This window comes from Otolemur garnettii, unplaced genomic scaffold (assembly GCF_000181295.1).
Source record: "Otolemur garnettii isolate 467f Iridium unplaced genomic scaffold, OtoGar3 scaffold00073, whole genome shotgun sequence".
NCBI lineage: Eukaryota > Metazoa > Chordata > Mammalia > Primates > Galagidae > Otolemur > Otolemur garnettii.
Window position 1 is genome coordinate 8,706,133 of NW_003852468.1, and position 20,156 is coordinate 8,726,288.

Genomic DNA, 20,156 nt, shown 5'->3' on the forward strand with positions numbered 1-20,156 from the left:
TGAAGAATCCTACATTCAGCCTTTAAGCATTCTGCATTTCTTTGCCAATCTTGTAGCTGAGTATCTTGTTCCAGTCGATTTTGGTGCGGGTAACTGGAAGCTGCCGGCGCAAAGCCTTGAATGTGGTATCTGACATTGTTTGATAGTTTTCACTAATTGCTGTCTGCAATAGATAATTGAAAATGAGTTGCTTGAAGAGAAATGGGATTGCTTGTGAAAAGGAAAGTAATGCAATAGTTAATGAATATGTGTGAGTCCTCTAAGAAGAAGAGACAGGATATATTTTTAGTGAGCTCCTCTCCCGTCTCTGAAGTGGGTCAAGAAGCTCACATACACAGGATGTCCATAAAGTTTGTGTACAATTTACACTGTAAAACTATTTTAAATTGCACACAAATTTTATGAACACCCTGTATTATTTCTAAAACTAGAGCTGTAGTCCTTTGTAATCCTGAAACCCTGACTGTAAACAGAATACCAAGTTGCTGCAAAGTCTCCACAATTAGTACCACTGCACAACAGGTACATTTAAAGGACACAGAGAAGTCTAAAAATATGTTAACAGCAAAATAAGATACTAGATCTAGAAAAAATTAGTTCTAAATCCCCTTACCTGATACTCATTTTCTGCATTCTCTATGATTTTAATAAACTCCTTGGCAGTTTGAACTTCACTCTAAAGGAAGAAGGAAGAGGGGAAAATAAGAATTTTTAAAAATGTGTAAGCAGGAAGAAAAAGATACTGAAAAGTCCATCTTAAACAACATTTGTATAACAATTTCTAGTTTACCGAGTATTCCTGTGCACAGTAACTCCATTGATTCTCAACTCTGTGAAGTAGATATACTGTAATAATCACCTCTGATTTGAACATGAGAAAGCAGAACTCTCTTAAGCGACTTGACCAAAATTACATAGCTTTTGAATGATAAAGATGGACCTGAAACTAGAATTCCATCAAAAAAACCTATGTTTTTACCAATCTACCAAATATGCTGAAAAAGATATCAAGTCTTGGGCCAGGCATGGTGGCTCAAACCTGTAATCCTAGCACTCTGGGAGGCCCAGGTGGACTGCCTGAGGTCAGGAGTTCAAGATCAGATTAAGCAGGAGACCCTGTCTCTTAAAAAAAAAAAAAAAAAAATCTGGGTGTTGTGGCTGGGGCCTGTAAGTCCCAGCTACTTGAGAGGCTGAGGTGAGAGGATCCCTTTAGCCCAAGATTTTGAGGTTGCTCTGAGCTATGATGTCACTGTACTCTACTGGGGGCAAGGAAGTGAAATTCTGTATCAAAAAACAAAAATGAAGAAGATATGAAGTCTTTAATTTTTTGTATCTCACTCTGTTGCCCTAGAATAGGGTGCTCTGGTGTCAGCCTAGCTTACAGCGACCTCAAACTCTTTGGTTCAAGTGATCCCCCAGTCTCTGCTTCCCTAGTAGCTGGGACTATTGGTGCCGGCCACAACTCCCAGTGAGTTTTTATGTTTTTAGTAGAGAGAGGATCTTGATCTTGTTCAAGCTGGCCTCAAACGCCTGTGTTCAAGCAATCCACCTGGCTGGGCCACCCAGAGTGCTAGGACTACTGGCGTGAGCCACTGCACTTGGCCCAGTCTTCAAATATTGATGCCTTCAAAATATTTCTGATTTAAAATGATATGAAAAATGTCTGCAGACACATCAGTCATATATATAAGTTCACATATTCCTTTATCTGCCACTTATGATGTTAAACCAGCTAATCACATTTTGTATTAAATGATTCAGGTACAAAATGAAATGAATCTCTCTTCCTCTCACCATTAAGTATAACAGAATTAAAGGGAAGAAGGTGGCAGGACATGGTGGCTCACTCCTGTAATCTTAGTACTCTGAAAAACCCAGGTAGAAGGATCACTTGAGGTAAGGAGTTCAAGACCAGCCTGAGCAAAGTGAAAGTGCCTCTACTAAAAACAATTAGCCAGGTATGGTGGCTCGTATTGATAGTTCCAGCTACTGAGCAAGAGGATTGCTTGAGCCTGAATTTGAGGTTGCTGTGAATGAGGCTGAGACCCTAGCACTCTACCCTGGGTAACCAAGTGAGACTTTTGTTTTTGGAGATAGAGTCTTACTCTGTTGCCCTTGATAGAGTGCTATGGCATCACAGCTCATAGCAACCTCAAACTCTGGGGCTCTAGTGATCCTCTTGCCTCAGCCTCCTGAATAGTTGGGACTACAGGCACCTGCCACAATACCTGGCTGTTTTTTAGAGATGGGTCTTGCTCTTACTCAGACTGGTCTCAAACTCCTGAGCTAAAGGGATCCACTTGCCTTAGCCTCCCAGAGTGCTATGATTATAGGTGTGAGCCAGTGCCCAGCATGAGACTCTCATCTTAAAATAAATAAAAATAAAAGAGAAGAAAGTAAGATTTAATTGTCTAGAGCAACAGTTTCAAGATAAGACTGTGTAAGAGATAAAAAATACTTTCCGTTCTTATAATAATATTGAGACGAAGTTATTTGCCTATTTCACTTTTACTCTGTAATGCTTCTACAGTGCAGTTTCCAGGGGGTTACATGACATGTGATGACTTTATTGATTTGAGAGCTAATGGAATGAGGCAGATATGAGAATCCTGCTATCTTTTATTAAGCCAGACATTATACAATTTGTGAAGATGAAAATTAGTGACATTCTCCTAGCATTTTTTTGGTTTGGAAAATATAGTAAGTCATAAAAATGTTACTTTTGATAACATGTAATGAATTTATTATTTTTAATTAATATTTTAAACATTTCTCAGTTTTATTTATTTTTGAGACAAGGTCTCACTTTGTTGCCTGGGCTAGAGAAAAGTGGCATCATTGCAATCTAAAATTATAGTTCATTGCAATCTAAAATTCCTGGGCTCAATGATCTTTCCCCTTAGCCTCCCAAGTAGTTGGTACTGCAGGCATGTGTTACCATGCTAATTTTCTTTTTTCTTTTTTTTATAGAGATGGGGTCTCACAATGTTGCCCAGGCTGGTCATGAACTCCTCAAAGACCCCTCCTGCCTCAATATCCCTAAGTGCTAGGATTACAGACATTTACCACTGTGCCTGGTTGACGTAAGTTTTAATTTAATAAGGTAAATGCTGATAGACATAACACACATAAACAAAAGTTCTTTAAGGGTATTCAATGAGTCTAAGAATGTAAAAAAGTAATGATACCACGAAAAAAAAAAAAGCAAAAAACAAAAACCAAATTATAATCCCCTTCTTTCAAGGAATAGAACATAATGTTTTCTAGTTGCATACTTCTGAAACTGCTTTTTCTTTTTTTTTTTTTTTTTTGAGACAAGAGTCTCAAGCTATTGTCCTGGGTAGAGTGCCGTAGCATCATAGCTCACAGCAACCTCCAACTCTTGGGCACAAGTGATCCTCTTGCCTCAGTTTTTCTATTTTTAGTAGAGACAGGGGTCTCGCTTTTGCTCAAGCTGGTCTCGAACTTGTGAGCTCAAGCTATCCACCTGCCTAGGCCTCTCAAGAGTGCTAGGATTACAGGCGAGAGCCACCTCATCTGGCCTAAAATTGTTATTTCTTTATATAAAGCCTTACTAGGATTTAGTTTGCCAAACTTTCTTTATCACTGGTGTTTACTGGTTAAAGGATTTGCTGTCTTTGAGCAAATTTTACAATTAAGAGAGAAAGAAGTTAGTTTCTCTAAAACCATAATCACTATTTTGAGTCCAAGATTACAAACTAATATAGCTGGTTAGGCCTAATAGAGGCTGTCAAAATCAAAGCACTAAAAGCAACTGAATTTCTGCCAGCAGAATCAGCACCCAGGTTCAAAACCCATTTAAGAAAAGTCACAAGTGAGACAGACATTAAATATCTCATACTCACTGAAACAGTTATTGAATCCTGCACATCTTTATGACTAACCAACTGAACATTGCCATCTTCATAATAGTGAACCTGTGTGAGAGAATGTTTGAGCAAGTTTATGTGAACTTCATATACAGGGTGTCCTAAAAGTCATCCATAAAGTGGATACACATAAGGAAAGTGGGACGTTATAGCTAAATGTACCTTCATTTACAAAATATTTATAGAAAATTCTACAAAATATTTACAAAGCATTCTTTACATGTTGACTACTTCTTTGTAAAGTAGCTGGGACTGCAGGCACCCACCACAATGCCTGGCTATTTTTTTTTTTTTTTAAAGATGGGGTTTCACTCTTTTTCAGGCTGGTCTCGAACTCGTGAGCTCAGGCAATACACCCACCTCAGCCTCCGAAGTGCTAGGATTATAGGCTCCAGCCACCAAGCCCGGCTTACAGCTATTATTTATTGAGACTTTATTATGTGTTAGGCACTATGCAAAATACCTCCCTTATTACTTATCTCATTTAATCTTTATGAAAACTCTATGGGATAAGGACTACTACTATTTTTTTTAAACAGTTGAGGAAACAAAGGCTTAAAGTAGCTTAATAACTTACTCATATTTGCATACATAATAGTAGGAGGAAATTCCACTAAAACCTTATCAGACATGCACACTACTTCCTAATGCTTTGCTTTGTCAAAAAGTTAGAAATTCCTCCATCTGGGTAGAAATAAAGTGTCTGACTAGGACCTTACTCTTTTGGGATATCATCAGAAGAACACAACTAATAGCTAGGCTTCCCTTAGGCAGAAACCATGGTCCTATTTCAAATAAAAGGACTTCCCTGGGTAACAGGAATCTACTACATATCCTTATTTAAGGCACAAAAATAGGTATCTTCTTTAATGGGGACAAACAGGTGGCTCTATCTGGATGAGCAAGAGATTTTAGATTTTCCAAACCCTGAAATTTTACCTTTTGAGTTTCTAAAAGAGGTTAAATGGAAATTTAAGAGGAAAAGAAGGGAGATGATAAATGGCTTTAATATGTAGTACTTATGTGGCAAAATCAGAATAGCAAAAATTTGGCCAAAAAAGATTGGACTAAACAATTACATATAAAGACTAAAATTTCAACAGACAAGGGCGAGAATATTTGAAATGCAGAAAGGTCATACCCAAACACCATTTTGTTTGTTTCTCAAATAAAAAAACTAGAAGTCAAGGGGCTAAAAAAAATACTTGAAAGAGGAATGAGTACAAACAGAATTGGGGAAATTAACAAAAGAAAGAGAAAGAGATCTGGTCAGAGAAGAAAAAAAGACTTGTGTATTTCTCAGAAGTGTCATCTTAAAGGAGCATGCAGGGCACATATTTTTTTTGTCCAAGAATAAAGACTATGTAATTGGTATGAATTTTCGTTATGTTTCTTAAGAACTAGGACACAGATAGGAATATAGGATGAGGCCAATAAGCTTCAGTGTTTATGAACTCAGTTGAAAATCTGAAAAATATTAATTCCATTATGTAATATACTAATGATAGAAACATTTTTAGAAATTAAGTTTAAACTCTATGTATTCCAAAACAAAACCCTTTCTAGGTCTCATCTGCTAACGTGAAAATGGTTCAGTTAATACACAATAATGTGACTGTCATCAATACAAATCCTCAGACATTATTGTCTTCCCAGAACTACCCTTGGCCTATAGTCAAGCCTAAATATCTTAATGACTCTTGCAAATAATTCTCACTTCGATTTTTAAAAAGTATATAAATGAAGCCCTCCCCCAAAGTCTGATCAGACAATATGCACCTAAAAAGATATAAATGAGGATCTGCACACTGGGCTCTGCTATAAAACACTTACCAGAAATCATCACCTTTTGTGATGTGTGTTCTTACTTTCTAAGTTTGCACTGGCAAAGCTAAAATATAAATAACTGTTCCTGCCTAATTAAGGAAGTAAATTTATTTTATTTATTTATTTATTTTTTTTGAGACAGAGCCTCAAGCTGTCCCCCTGGGTAGAGTGCCATGGCATCACAGCTCACAGCAACCTCCAACTCCTGGGCTCAAGCTAGTCTCCTAACTCAGCCTCCCAAGTAGCTGGGATCACAGGCGCCCGCCACAACGTCTGGCTATTTTTTGGTTGCAGCCATCGTTGTTTGGTGGGCCTGGGCTGGATTCAAACCTACCACCTTAGGTATATGTGGCTACTTAGCTACATAAATTTATAGTAAGCTGCCTGGTTAATGCTGTCATACAAAAGGTTTATTTAGAGCATTAAGCTACTAATAGGTTTGGTTAATAGAATAATATGCTGTTTTAGTAGACCCCAAGATAAATATTTGAGGGAAAGTAGCTTATTTGGGAATATGAAGAATTTTTGGCAGAGGACTAAGGAATTGAGAGGTGGGAGGGAAGGCAGGCTCACAGATGCATTAATGAACAGGTTATAGCTGTGGGCATTGGGCTCTGGAAGACTAAGTGGAACATGCTTCAGAGCTGTCTCACTTGAGGAGAAAGGAAGCTGGCTTATTTATTTACCAGCTCTTCTGCAACATTGAGGGTTGTCCCCAGAGCTGTGAATACTTCTAGGAGGAGCTACTTGTAGCAAGAAGATACAGGTACTTATAAAAAGAGATGCCGACAGCATTTACTACCTATGCATCTGATTAAACTATGCCATTAAATAAAGATAGCCCTTGCTAATTGTTATTAAGACTTAACACAATATAACACGGGTGCATTAGATACTAATCTTCTCACTTACCTATAACTGTTTAATCTTACCTTAATCAGGCTTAAAAATTAAATCACTCTGAATGTAGTAAGTCAAACCTCTGCTAGGATATTAGAAGACTTCAATACTGATAAGCATCAAATGAGCTAAGAGCTACCTTACTGCCTGTCTGTTCTGACACGAGCATTAGAAATCTACTCTGCTTGGCTATTTACAGGCCAAGATGTCAACACTTGGCCTTCTCTCTAATTCCTCTGTTTTACTCAGTTTAGTTTAATTTTATTTATTTTAAAATCTTCTGTCAATAAAACAAAAGCCACCTACAAAACCATTCATATAGCTTTTCTTCAAAACTAGAGGTTTTTTTTAAAGGTTGGATACCCTTGTTCTAGTTCTTCTTATTTTTTTTGCAGTTTTTGGCCGGGGCTGGGTTTGAACCCGCCACCTCTGGCATATGGAACCTATGGAACCGGTGCCCCAACCTTTTCAGCCACAGGCACCGCCCCAAAACAAGAGGTTTTATATTATGTAGACATAACTGAGATAATATTTATAAAAGACCCTAAATTACAGTACTATATAATAAAGTATATAGTAACATTATTTTATTCTTTCCTAAAACTGTTCTATAATTTCTGGAAAGTTCTTGTGTAATCATTGAAGGAAAAAATAACAATAATCATGTTGCAGTATATGCTACATGAGTATCCTTTATCAACTCAGAATAGCTCAGTTTAACTATCCCCTCAGGAAAGGGGTTTCTGTTTCTATATACTGACTTCAATCTTCCTTTCTGTCTACATATAGTTGGTCATTATTTTTTTTTTTTTTTTTTTTGAGACAGAGCCTCAAGCTGTCCCCCTGGGTAGAGTGCCGTAGCATTACAGCTCACAGCAACCTCCAACTCCTGGGCTCAAGCGAGTCTCCTGCCTCCGCCTCCCAAGTAGCTGGGACCACAGGCGCCCGCCACAACGCCTGGCTATTTTTTGGTTGCAGCCGTCATTGTTGTTTGGCGGGTCCGGGCTGGGGATTCGAACCCGCCACCTTAGGTGTACGTGGCTGGCGCCTTAGCCAGTTGAGCTATAGGTGCTGAGCCAGTTGGTCATTATTTTTACTACCAGAACAAACAGCAACTTGCATGTCTGTTTTATAGATGTGAAGTTTAAACCACGTTGAACTTTTACCTGAATCTTAAGCACTCCAACCACTTGGGCTGTAGGTGGTGTGACAGTGAACTTCCACTCTGATCTCCAACGACCATTCCTATTAAAACACACACACACACAAACACACAATGCTGCCAAATTAGCAATAAGCACAAGAAAGAGATAATTTGTCACTGTAAAAGAAGTTGGTCAAGAGAGAAAAGAAAAAGAGTCACTTTTAGTTTGACAAACTCAAAGCTCTGTCTACTTAAATGTAGTTTGGGGGCTTTTTTTCTTTTCTTTCTTTGAGATAGTCTCACTTTGTAGCCCTTGGTAGAGTGCCATGGTATCAGAGCTCACATCAACCTCAAACTCTGGGAAAGCAATCCTCTTTCCTCAGCCTCCCCAATAGCTGGGACCACAGGTGCCCGCCACAATGCCTGTCTTGCTCTTGCTCAGGTTGGTCTCAAACTCACAAGCTCAAGAGTTCCACCTACCTCAGCCTACCAGAGTGCTAGGATTACAGGTGCGAGCCACCATGCCTGCTGGGTTTTGTTTTTGCTTTTTTTTTTGAGACAAGAGCCTTAAGTTGTCCCCTGGGTAGAGTGCCATGGCATCACAGCTCACAGCAACCTCCCAATTCCTGGGCTCAAGCGAGTCTCCTGCCTCCGCCTCCCAAGTAGCTGGGACCACAGGCACCTGCCACAACGCCCAGCTATTTTTTTGGTTGCAGCCATCATTGTTGTTTGATGGGCCCGGGCTGGATTCGAACCCACCACCTTAGGTGTGTATGTGGCTGGCACCTTAGCCACTTGAGCCATAGGCACTGATCCTTGATTTTGTTTTTTTAGAGAGAGAATCTCTCACTTTATCGCCCTTGGTAGAGTGCTGTGGCATCATAGCTCACAGCAACTTGTAACTCCTGGACTTAAGCAAATCTCTTGCCTCAGCCTTCTGAGTAGCTGGGACTACAGGTGCTCGCCACCCTCGGTATATGGGGCTGGTGCTCTACCCACTGAACCACAGGCGCTGCCCTGGTTTTTGTTTTTTGAGACCAAGACTCATTCTGTTGCTCAGACTAGAGTTGTCCTGGTATCAGCTTACCTTACACAACCTCAAACTTCTGGGTTCAAGTGCTCCTCCTGCCTCAGCCTCCTAAATAGCTGGGATTACAGGGGGTTACAGGTACCCATACCACATCCAGCTAATTTTTTCTGTGTTTTTTTTTTTTTGGTAGAGATGGGGCCTCACTTTGTGGCAGGCTGATCTCTAACTTCTGAGCTCAAGTGATCCTCCAGCCTTGGCCTTCTAGAGTGCTAGAATTATAGGCGTAAGCCACTAGGCCTCACTTAAATGTGAGATTGGATACAAGTGGTCTGCCTATAAGCTTTTTCTAAGTTATTTTGACTTTTTTGTTTTTTTTGAGGCAGAGCCTCAAGCTGTCCCCCTGGGTAGAGTGCCATGGCATAGCTCACAGCAACCTCCAACTCCTGGGTTCAAGTGATCCTCCTGCCTTCGCCTCCCAAGTTGCTGGGATCACAGGCGTCCACCACAACACCTGGCTATTTTTTTTTTTTTTTTTTGGTTGCAGCCATCATTGTTGTTTGGCGGGCCCGGGCTGGATTTGAACCCGCCACCTTAGGTGTATGTGGCTGGTGCCTTAGCCACTTGAGCCATAGGCGCCAAGCCAGTTATTTTGACTTCTATGTTTCTTTTTTTCCCCCTTGAAGTAGAAAATCATGCCTATTCTGTTCATAGGAGGCTCTTCCAAAAACAGATGGGTAGGCTGCAGAGTTATGCAGTTAACTCAAATATTACTAATGACCTTAACCCAAGGGAAATTCACATTCTCAACGCAGCACATTATTAATCACTTGTTCTCACTCAACATAAGAGTATTTTCAAAATATATATATGATTATAAAATCTTAGAATTGGAAGAAACTTAAATTTCTAAGTCTCTCATTTTATACTTAGAAACTGAAGTCTCTAAGATAAATAATTTATTCCAAGCTAGTTAGATTAAGACCAAGTCTCAATTGGTGGTTTCTTTCAAATATAACTTAGATACAAACAGAAGGGAACATCTAGTTCTTACCAGAAGTTTTTAGGTTGAAACTGGTGGCTTTCAATACATGCAATAATAGTCTGTTGCCCATCTATAGTTTTAGCATAAACCTATTGTTGGAAAAAAAAATAGACTTAAAAACATATTTAATCTAAACAAAAAACACAGTACAAACACAGTGTGCTAAATCTTGGAGGGAGACAAAGAATTAGCATGAACTTATAACGTAAGTGTTCAGAGAATTTGAACACAGCAGAACATGTTAGGTTCTACGGAGATGGTAGAAAGACAGAGGGGAAATACTGCCCCTGGTTTAGAGTACAACGTAGGTACCATTTAAGCTGTGCTTTACAAGAGAGATGAGATTCTGTTTTATTTTTTTGTTGTTGTTTTTGTTGTGAGACAAAGTCTCACTTTGTCACCCTTGGTAAGAGTGCCATGGCATCATAGCTAACAGTAACCTCAAACTCATGGGGTCAAGTGATTTTCTTGCTTCAGCCTCCCATGTAGCTGAAATGACAGGCGCCTGCCACAACGTCCGGCTATTTTTAGAGATGGGGTCTCACTCTTGCTCAGGCTGGTCTCAAACTTGTAAGCTCAGGCAATCCACCGGTCTTGGCCTCCCAGAGTACTATGATTATAGGTGTGACCCGCCAAGCCAGTGAGAGATGAGATTGTGATAAGCAGAGGCTTAGAAGGAAGATGAGTAAATAGCTCAGGCAGAAAACCTGAGGGTTTGTCCAGTGAATGGCAGTTAATTCTTTCAGGTTAGAGGGTGTGTGAAGTAGACTAGTGGGAGACAAAACAGAATGGTAGATTTAGGTGACTTAGTAGTAGGTAAGGTAAGAAGTTTAGGCTTTAGCCTATAGGCAAGAGAAAGCAAAACATGACCAGAACTAACATTAGGGAGAATAATCAATATTGGTATACAGCATAAAATGGAAGAAAAGCTGAAGGTTGGTTAGGAGGGCACAAAGTTAATCTTAACAACAAGCTAGGGTGGTATCAAAAGAATTGAGAAGAAGGGGTTGCATACAAAATGCCTAAGTACAATAAAAGTCTAGCAATATATTAGAAATGTAGGGGATAGAAAAGAAGGAACCAAAAGACGTCTAGAGAGATAGTAGTATCATTAACAAATCAGAAATCCAGATAGATGGAGGTGTCTAGTTAGTAGTTAGAAATACAAACTGTTTCTAAGTGTGAGAGAGGTGAAAGGAAATGCAACCACCAAAGGAAAAAAAATTGTGCTTTATAGTCACAAATATGTTTTTACATGCATTTCCTATTTACTGTAATAAATCTAGTAAAATACTTTTATCTACAGATGACAGAGTTGAAGTTCACAGAAAGTAAATGATTAAAGTAGAACCTAAACCTACTGAGTTTTTTTTTTTTTTTGAGACAGAGTCTCACTATGTTCCCTCGGTAGAGTGCCATGGCATCATAGTTCACAGCAACCTCAAACTCTTGGGCTTAAGCAAGTCTCTTGCCTCAGCCTCACAAGTAGCTGGGACTATCGGGGCCTGCCACAATGCCTGGCTATTTTTGTTGTTGTTGCTGCTGCTGTAGTTGTCATTGTTGTTTTGGCTGGCCTGGTGTATGTGGCTGGCCAAACCTACTGTCTGTGACACCAACATCTCCGTTTAACACTTTCCCCACTTTTTTTTTTTTTATTAAATCATAGCTGTGTACATTAATACTATCATGGGGGTACAGTGTGCTGTTTTTATATACAATCTGAAATACTTTGATCAAACTGCTTAACACATAGCCTTTATGTCACTTTCTTAGTTATTAAGACATTCATATTCTACATTTAGAAAGATTCGCATGTACCCTTATAAGATGAACCATAGGCATGATCCCACCAATCACCCCACTTTCCCCACATTAAATGGACTTTGAGCTTTCAAGAGAGAGAAATGCAGCTCTGGGGAATGCCTACATTTACAAAGGCAGGGAAGAAAACAAATAAGCATAAACAGAGTAAGAATACTTAGAGGGTGCTAACATAAAAGCCCAACCAAAAGATGATTTCTAGAAGCAGCTGGCTAGCCTCAGTGAAATATAATATAGAAGATGATGCCCGTAGCTCAGTCAGTAGGGCGCTGGCCACATATACTGAGGCTGGTGGGTTTAAACCTGGCCTGGGCCAGCTAAACAATGACAACTGCAACCAAAAAAAAAAATAGCCGGGCATTGTGGTGGGCACCTGTAGTCCCAGCTACTTGGGAGGCTGAGACAAGAGAATTGATTAAGCCCAAGTGTTTGAGGTTGCTGTGAGGTGTGACACCATGGCACTCTACCCCGGATGAAAGCTTGACACTCTGTCTCAAAAAAAAAGAAAGAAAAAAGAAATACCATATAGAAGTCAAGGATCAAGAAAAAGACACTGCATCAGGTAATTCAGAAACCTTTAGTAACCTCAGATAGCAGTTTCTGTAGAACTGGAGATTAATGTAAAAAATAAAAGGTTTCAGAAGTGGATAAAGGAAATGGCACTAATAGGGGAAGAATGCTTATTGGTTTGGTAATACAAAGAGACAGATGAGGGAGGGAAGGGAGAAAGTGGAGAAGAGGAAGAAAGAGTAAGGTGGAAATGAGAAGATAAAGAAAGAGAAATAACTTACAAGAACTTTGAGTGAGGGAAAGTATTTTCCCCCTCAACGACAGGAGAAATAAAACTTCTTCCAGGCAAGAATAAATACATCAGAAGAGAAAATAAAGTCACAAGAAGATATTTCATGTATACATGTATACGGGATAGTATGAATCCAAGAGTAAGGCCCCTTCTTCCTAATGTTCAAGTACAATTGAAGAAAAGGAAAGATTTCTGACTGTAAACAAAAGAGATAAAAAAAAGACTTAATGTCAGTCTCAATCCTAACAAAATGTGGGGGATTAGGTGTCTGTCTAGGGATGATGAGAAATGTTTGGAATACAGAAAATGTGACAGGAAATAAGATGAAATTACAGACTAGTAAATAGGACAGCTGAGGATATAGAACACTTTTGTACAGTAGACACTATCAGAACAATTCCATGACTTTCTGTAGCTCCTTTGATAGCTAAGAGAAATGACAAAACACCACAGTAGGTTATTTAGTGCTTGGGCTTATCAAATTAGGAAGGGATAGTGACAAACTTTTGGGAAACAAATGGTTAAATTCAAAGTATATTTGAGATTTAATAGTCAATTCCTTTTTCATTTTCATTGCTTTTGTTTGAGACAGGGTCTAGCAAGACTTAATGTCAATTTCCTTCCTCCTTCCCTCCCTTTCTTTCTCTTTCTTTTTTTGAGACAAGAGTCTCACTTTGTTGTTTGCAGTAGAGTGCCATGGTGTCACTGCTCAACGTCAAACTCTTGGGTTCAGGCAATCCTCTTGCCTCAGCCTCCTAAATAGCTAGCACTACATGCCCTGGCCACAATGCCCGGCTACTTTTAGAGATGGGGTCTCAAACTTGCTCAGGCTCATCTCCAACTCCTGAGCGCAAGTGATCCTCCTGCCTAGGCCTCCCAGAGTGCTAGGATCACAGGTGTGAACCACCACCGCCTGGCTGCATAGTCAGTTTCTAAAAGGAAATGTTGTCATGTCTCCTTTTGCAATTCTCGCTTCCAAAAAGGAATTCTACACTTATCCCTTATTCATCACAATTAGTTTTTTCCATTATTGTTTAAAAAATTAAACACATAATAACAATGACATCTAACATTTATGCAGAGCTTTACTTTGTGCTAGGCACTATTCTAAGCACTTTACATGCATTAATTCATTTAATCCTCACAAGCCTAAGAGGCCAAAACTCTTATTCTCATTTTACAAATGAAGACGCTGAAGCACAGAAATGTTAAGTAATTTACCTAAAGATCACACAATTAGTTAATGGCAGGGCTAGGAGTCAAATCAATTAGCAAGGCTTCAAAATAAGCACTTACAACTAATATACTACACTATTAACTCCTCATCATCACAAATTTAAAATATTCTAGTTAATAACAATGTATCATATACTTGAAAATCACTATGACAAATTTGAAGTGTTCTCCACACAAAAAAGGTATGTGAGATAATGCAAGTCAATTAACTCGATTTAGCCATTACATGATGTATACATGCAAAACATCATGTTGCACATACCATAAAGATAACTGCAGGTACTGTCAGTTTAAAAATAAATTTATAAATGCAAAAGTATTCTAATAAATATTTTCTTAATATATCATAATTTTATAAGAATAAATCAAGATAGAGCCAAGTTTATTATTTTTAGAGCCAAGAGGAAGTAAAATAAAATCATATTACTCTTGATTTTCAAAAAATTGTTTAAACTATATAGAAGTAGCTTTTTGTAAAGAATGCCTATATCAAAAAGTCATAAATGTGTGAGCAATAGCTCTCCTGACAATCTTTTTTTTTTTTTTTTTTTTTTTGGAGACAGAGCCTCAAGCTGTCCCCTGGTAGAGTGCTGTGACATCACAGCTCACAGCAACCTCCAATTCCTGGGCTCAAGCAAGTCTCCCGCTTCTGCCGCCCAAGTAGCTGGGACCACAGGTGCCTGCCACAATGTCTGGCTATTTTTTGGTTGCAGCCATCATTGTTGTTTGGCGGGCCTGGGCTAGATTTGAACCCGCCACCTTAGGTGTATGTGGCTGGCGCCTTAGCTACCTGAGCCACAGGTGCCGAGCCCTGACAATCTTAATTTACTATTTTTTCCATGTTGAAGCTATAAGACCTTTAAAAACTTTTTTTGATAGGTGTTAAGAGACAATTTCTCATAGATAAATAAAATAAATGTAAAACAGAATACATTAAGATTTAAACGTTTCACACATTGGAATTTTTATAAGGAATTTTTTTTTTCTTTTTTTTGAGAGAGTCTCAAGCTGTCGCCCTGGGTAGAGTGTTGTAGTGTCACAGCTCACAGCAACCTCAAACTTTTGGGCTTAAGCGACTCTCTGGCCTCAGCCTTCCAAGGAGCTGAGACTACAGACACCCAGCACAATGCCTGGCTATTTTTTTTTTTTTTTTTTGAGACAGAGTCTCAAGCTGTCGCCCTAGGTATAGTGCTGCAGCGTCACCACTCACAGCAATCTTCAACTCCTGGGCTTAAGAGATTCTCTTGCCTCAGCCTCCCAAGTAGCTGGGACCACAGGCACCTGCTACAAAGCCTGGCTATTTTTTGGTTGCAGCTGTCATTGTTGTTTGGCGGACCTGGGCTGGATTCAAATCCTCCAGCTCAGGTATATGTGGCTGGCACTTTAGCCATTTGAGCCACAAGTGCCGAGCCACTATTTTTTGTTGTTGTTGTTGTTGCTGCAGTTGTCATTGTTGCTTAGCAGGTCCCGGCTGGGTTCAAACCCACCACCCTAGGTGTATGTACCCTTGCCTATTGAGCTACAGGCACCACCCTTAAAAGGAATTTTCTATATAAAATATTCCATTTATTTATACCCCTTCAAAAATGATCAAAAAATGCAGAGGAGACCACAACAAAGAAGAAAGAGTGATATTTGGCAAGCCAGAGCCCCAAAAGGATAAGGTAAAATATAAGAAATAAAACCTCTGGTTATAAAGCAAAAAGATACTTAACAGTACAGAAGCCATTGGAATAATGATCTTTCACATAGGCTCTTAAAGCACTATCACAGGATTCTCTCCAAGACTTCAGACCTCCATCTATTTCTTCTGGCTGGGGATCACTTGCTTCTTTCCGTAAGTGATCAAACTTAAAGGAAATTTTGTTTCTTGGATCTAAAAATCTGCTATTACCCAGGTCACCGTGTTCTGTAATTAAGACCTTCCAAAGAATAATTACAAATATTAGTAACTTTGTAAAAAAGACAGTTGTTAACATATTTTCCAAAACAAGTAAATAAATGAATAAAAATTCTGAGGAAGACAACTTTTCATTTAGTCAGATTTCTTTTGGTATTGATTTTTCAACCAAGTCTCATTTTAATTATTATAAAGAATAGTGTATTTATGGCTAAGTCACCTTTAAACTACAAAATTTCCCTCATCCTAACAATATACATCATTTCTTGGTTACCATCTAACATGTATAAACTATGTTGCAATAATTTTTATATACACTTTTGTATTCTTTTCTTCACATATTTTTCCAGAGTCCTGATGAAACTTCTATGGAGTCATTTCATTATACTTAGCATTTATTTATTTACTTATTTTAAGAATTTTATTTATTTACTTTTTTTTTCTGGGTGGAGGACAGAGTTTCACCATGTGGCGTCACAGTTCATAGCAACCTAGAACTCTTGGGCTTAAGCCATTCTCTTGCCTCAGCCTCCCAAGTAACTGGGACTACAGGTGCCCACTACAATGCTCAGCTATTTTTAAAGATGAGGTCTCACTCTTGCTCAGGCTGGTCCTGAACCTGTGAACTCAGACAATCTACCTACGTTGGCCTCCCAGAGTGTTGGGATTACAGGCGTGAGGCACGGCGCTGGGCCCTTATATTTAGCATTTAAAATAGCTAATATATTCACGTTTCAAAAATGAAAAAATATATAATGTTTTTTTCTTACTCCTGTCTCCCAAATATCAAATAAGTACAGTAGAATCTCTGTAAGCTGACACTTCAAGAGACTGTAACAAACTGGTCAACATACAGAGGTAGTCAACATATGGAACTAGGCCTACTGTCCTGATACATCCAAGTGGTATATGTCTGATTTATGAAAATTAGGTCAACTTGGGGAGGTGGCCAATGTAAGGAGGTGGTCAACTATGCAGGTTCTACTGTAGTAAGAAGTTTATCTTTCAGTAGGAATGCTGGTTTTTCCATTAAATATGATATTTGCTGTTAGTCTTTTTTTTGGTCTTTGGAGACAGAATCTCACTATGTCGCCCTTGGTAGAGTGCCATGGCATCATAGCAACCTCAAACTCATGTGATTAAGCGATTCTCTTGCCTCAGCCACCCATGTAGCTGGGACTACAGGTGCCTGCCACAACACCTGGCTATTTTTTGGCTGTAGTTGTCATTTTAGCAGGCCTGGGCTGGGTTCCAACCCACCAGCCCCAGTGTATGTAGCCAGCACCCTGTTATTATTAAGAAGAATTAGAGATAGCTGAAAAACCTGTAAGACTTAAATCCTTTTATTTTCACTGTGTTTGTTGGAGGCCACTTTCCTTTTTGTTTTTTTGAGACAGAGTCTCATTTTGTCACCCTCGGTAGAGTGTGTGGTGTCACAGCTCACAGCAACCTCAAACTATTAGGTTTAAGTGATCCTCTTGCTTCAGCCTCCCAAGTAGCTGGGACTACAGGTGCCTGCCACAACACCTGGCTATTTTTAGAGACGGATAAGGTCTAGCTCTGGCTCAGGCTGGTCTCAAACTGGTGAGCTCAGGCAATCCACCCTCCCTTTGTCTCCCAGCGTGTTAGGATACAAGCATGAGCGACCGTGACTGGCCCCACTTTCCTTTTTTGAATCAAAGAGTTAAGTGTTATCATAGAGTAGAAAAATTCCCTAATATGTAGAATATTTACAAAAACTATGAAAACTAAGACTTGAATTTATTCAGCATCTGGTTTAGACATCTCCTTTGTTTCTACAACCTGCCAGGCATAGCCTATCTAACAGGCAATTATTACCTGATCTTCATATCCTTCTATCTTCACAGGTGTGAACTGGTCCATGTTATACTGGGCAAATGCACTGTTTTTTAAAAAAGTAAAACGAAAAGAAAGGGGGAGAGAAAAGAATTATGTATAAATAAACACAAAAGGTACTTCACATCATAGTGAAAGGGAATACTACCTGATACTTTTCACCTTTCTCCCTTCAGAAAGCTGAACTCTATGCTCAGAGATCTCAGAAGCTCCTCAAGCTCTGAAATTACCTTTTCTTCCTCACTCCTAAGCTCCAAAAGATTGTTCACTTAGACAATTCCTAAGTTCTTTTGTTTGTTTTTTGTTGTTTTAGAAATGGGGTCTATGTTGCCCAGGATAGACAGAGCTCAAGCAATTTTCCTATCTTAGCTTTCTGAGTAGCTGAGATTATGGGCACACACTACCATGCCCGGCTAATTCTAAAGTTTTAAAAGTCTGGCCAGGTGCTGTGGCTCACACCTATAATCCTAGCACTCTGGGAGGCCGAGGTGGGTGGACTGCCTCAGCTTACCAGCTTGAGACCAGCCTGAGCCGGAGTGAGACTTGGTCTCTAAAAATAGCCAAGCATTGTGGTGGGCGACTGTAGTCCCAGCTACTTGGGAGGCTGAGGCAAGAGAATCACTTAAGCCCAAGCTTTGGAGGTTGCCGTGAGCTGTGACGCCATAGCACTCTACTGAGGGTGATAAAGTAAGACTCTGTCTCAAAAAAAAAAATAAGTAAATAAACTAAAATATAATTTATTTTTAAATTTTTTTCTTTTAGAGACAGAGTCTTACTCCATCACCCTTGGGTAAAGTGCCGTGGTGTCACAGCTCACAGCAAGCTCCAGCTCTTGGGCTTAGCAGTTCTCCCGCCTCAGTCTCCCAAGTTGCTGGGACTACAGGTGCCCATCACAATGCCTGGTTATTTTTGTTGCAGTTTGGCTGGGCCAGATTCGAGCCTGCCACCCTGGGTATATGGGGCCAGCACCCTACTGACTGAGCCACTGCCACCCTTTTTTTTTTTTTTTTTAAATGGCAGCATCCCCCTTTTTTGCTCAGGGTTTTTTTTTTTTTTTTTTTTTTTTTTGAGACGGAGCCTCAAGCTATCCCCCTGGATAGAGTGCCATGGCATCACGCTTACAGCAACCTCCAACTCCTGGGCTCAAGCGAGTCTCCTGCCTCAGCCTCCCAAGTAGCTGGGACTACAGGCGCCCGCCACAACGCCTGGCCATTTTTTGGGTTACAGCCATCATTGTTGTTTGGTGGGCCCGGGCTGGGGATTCGAACCCGCCACCTTAGGTGTATGTGCCTGGTGCCTTAGCCGCTTGAGCCACAGGCCCAAGCCTGTTGCTCAGGTTTGAGTGCAGTGGTGTGATCACAGCTCACGATAGCCTTGAACTTGTGGGCTTAAGTGTTCTTCCTGCCTCTGCCTCCCAAGTAGCTGGGACTACAGGTGTACAAAACTATGCCTGGCTGATTTTTTAATATTTTTGTAGAGACAGGGTCTTGCCATGTTGCCTAAGCTAGTTTCTAACTCCTGACCTCAAGTGACCCTCTCAGCCTCCCAATGTGCTGCAATTACAGGCATGAGCCACCACAGCCTACAGAATATTCTGCATTTTCAGTGGTACTCTAATACATTTTATAAAGTAAGCTAAAGTAAAAGTTGTAAGTAAGCTGCACTGAAAAATCATAATACACTTACATTCTTGAGAAGTATCAGTCTTCTCACAGAATTTCCAATTTTAACCTACTAAAATACCTGCTAGGCCACTAGTTTTAAGCAGAACATTAAACTTTTCCAAAGCTTTTCAAAAGAAAACTAAGTAACGAATATTTAAACTTCTTCAAATATTTATAGCTAATTTTTAATCTTTACATTTTGTTAAAAGTTGTATTGTGTTTTTAAATGGATCATTTCCTTAAAACACCACACCTCTATATAGCAGAATGAGTCCCAAGCACGTTAGCTCTTCAGAAAAGAACACTGTTCACTGAAAGTAAATTAATTTTTTAAAAAAACTTAAGGAGTAGGAATTAAAATTCCATGGTAGCATATGTCCTAGACTACAGACTATAAACACCAATATCAAAATTTGCTTACATTTCATTCTATCTCAAGTAAATAGCTGCTCAAGCTATCTTGGGACCATCATTGACTTTCTTTTTTCTCACACTTTGCAACCAAACCATCAGTAAATCTTGTAGGCACTACTTAAGTGCATGTTCAGAATCTGACTCCTTCCCACAAACCCTACCTGCGACTACTCTAGTCCAAAACCCTATTATCTATCTATCCCTTCCTTAACTACTCTAATAGCCTTTGCCTCCCTACACAGCAGCCTGTGATTATTCTGAAACATGTCTGGTTATGTCATTCTCTGCTCAAAACTCTAAATAACTTATCTCTCTCAGAACAAAATTCACTCTTTAATGTGATCTACCACTCCCTACTTATTCCAGAAGTGCAAGAATCATCAAGGAATAGTTCTGGTGGTCAGAGACACAAGTGGAAATCCAGGAAAGAGGGTAAATCCTACGTCTTTCAGGCTTCCTTCATTTTATATAAACAGAAGGCAACAATGATATTGATTACTGAAATAACATTTACTGAGTGCTTGTTATGAGGAATATGGACAAGGTATTAAAGCACTTCAATACAGATATAAGAATAGCTTCATCCCTACAAAAAATTCAACATCAAGGCTCGGCGCCTATAGCTCAAC

At 39.5% G+C, this 20,156-nt stretch overlaps 1 protein-coding gene across 1 annotated transcript in view; it reads right to left on the reverse strand.

Moving 5' to 3' along the window:
- The window catches only part of CAPZA1 (capping actin protein of muscle Z-line alpha subunit 1), a 50,712-nt gene continuing 30,556 nt past the window's right edge, over nucleotides 1-20,156 (reverse strand). The window contains exons 4-10 of the mRNA XM_003793879.3: nucleotides 17,432-17,495; nucleotides 15,408-15,614; nucleotides 9,843-9,922; nucleotides 7,784-7,862; nucleotides 3,867-3,938; nucleotides 614-676; nucleotides 1-163 (exon numbers count right to left, since the gene is read on the reverse strand). Of these exons, the coding sequence (XP_003793927.1) occupies nucleotides 23-163; nucleotides 614-676; nucleotides 3,867-3,938; nucleotides 7,784-7,862; nucleotides 9,843-9,922; nucleotides 15,408-15,614; nucleotides 17,432-17,495 (706 nt within the window). The 3' untranslated portion in view covers nucleotides 1-22. The remainder of the gene's footprint in view (nucleotides 164-613; nucleotides 677-3,866; nucleotides 3,939-7,783; nucleotides 7,863-9,842; nucleotides 9,923-15,407; nucleotides 15,615-17,431; nucleotides 17,496-20,156) is intronic.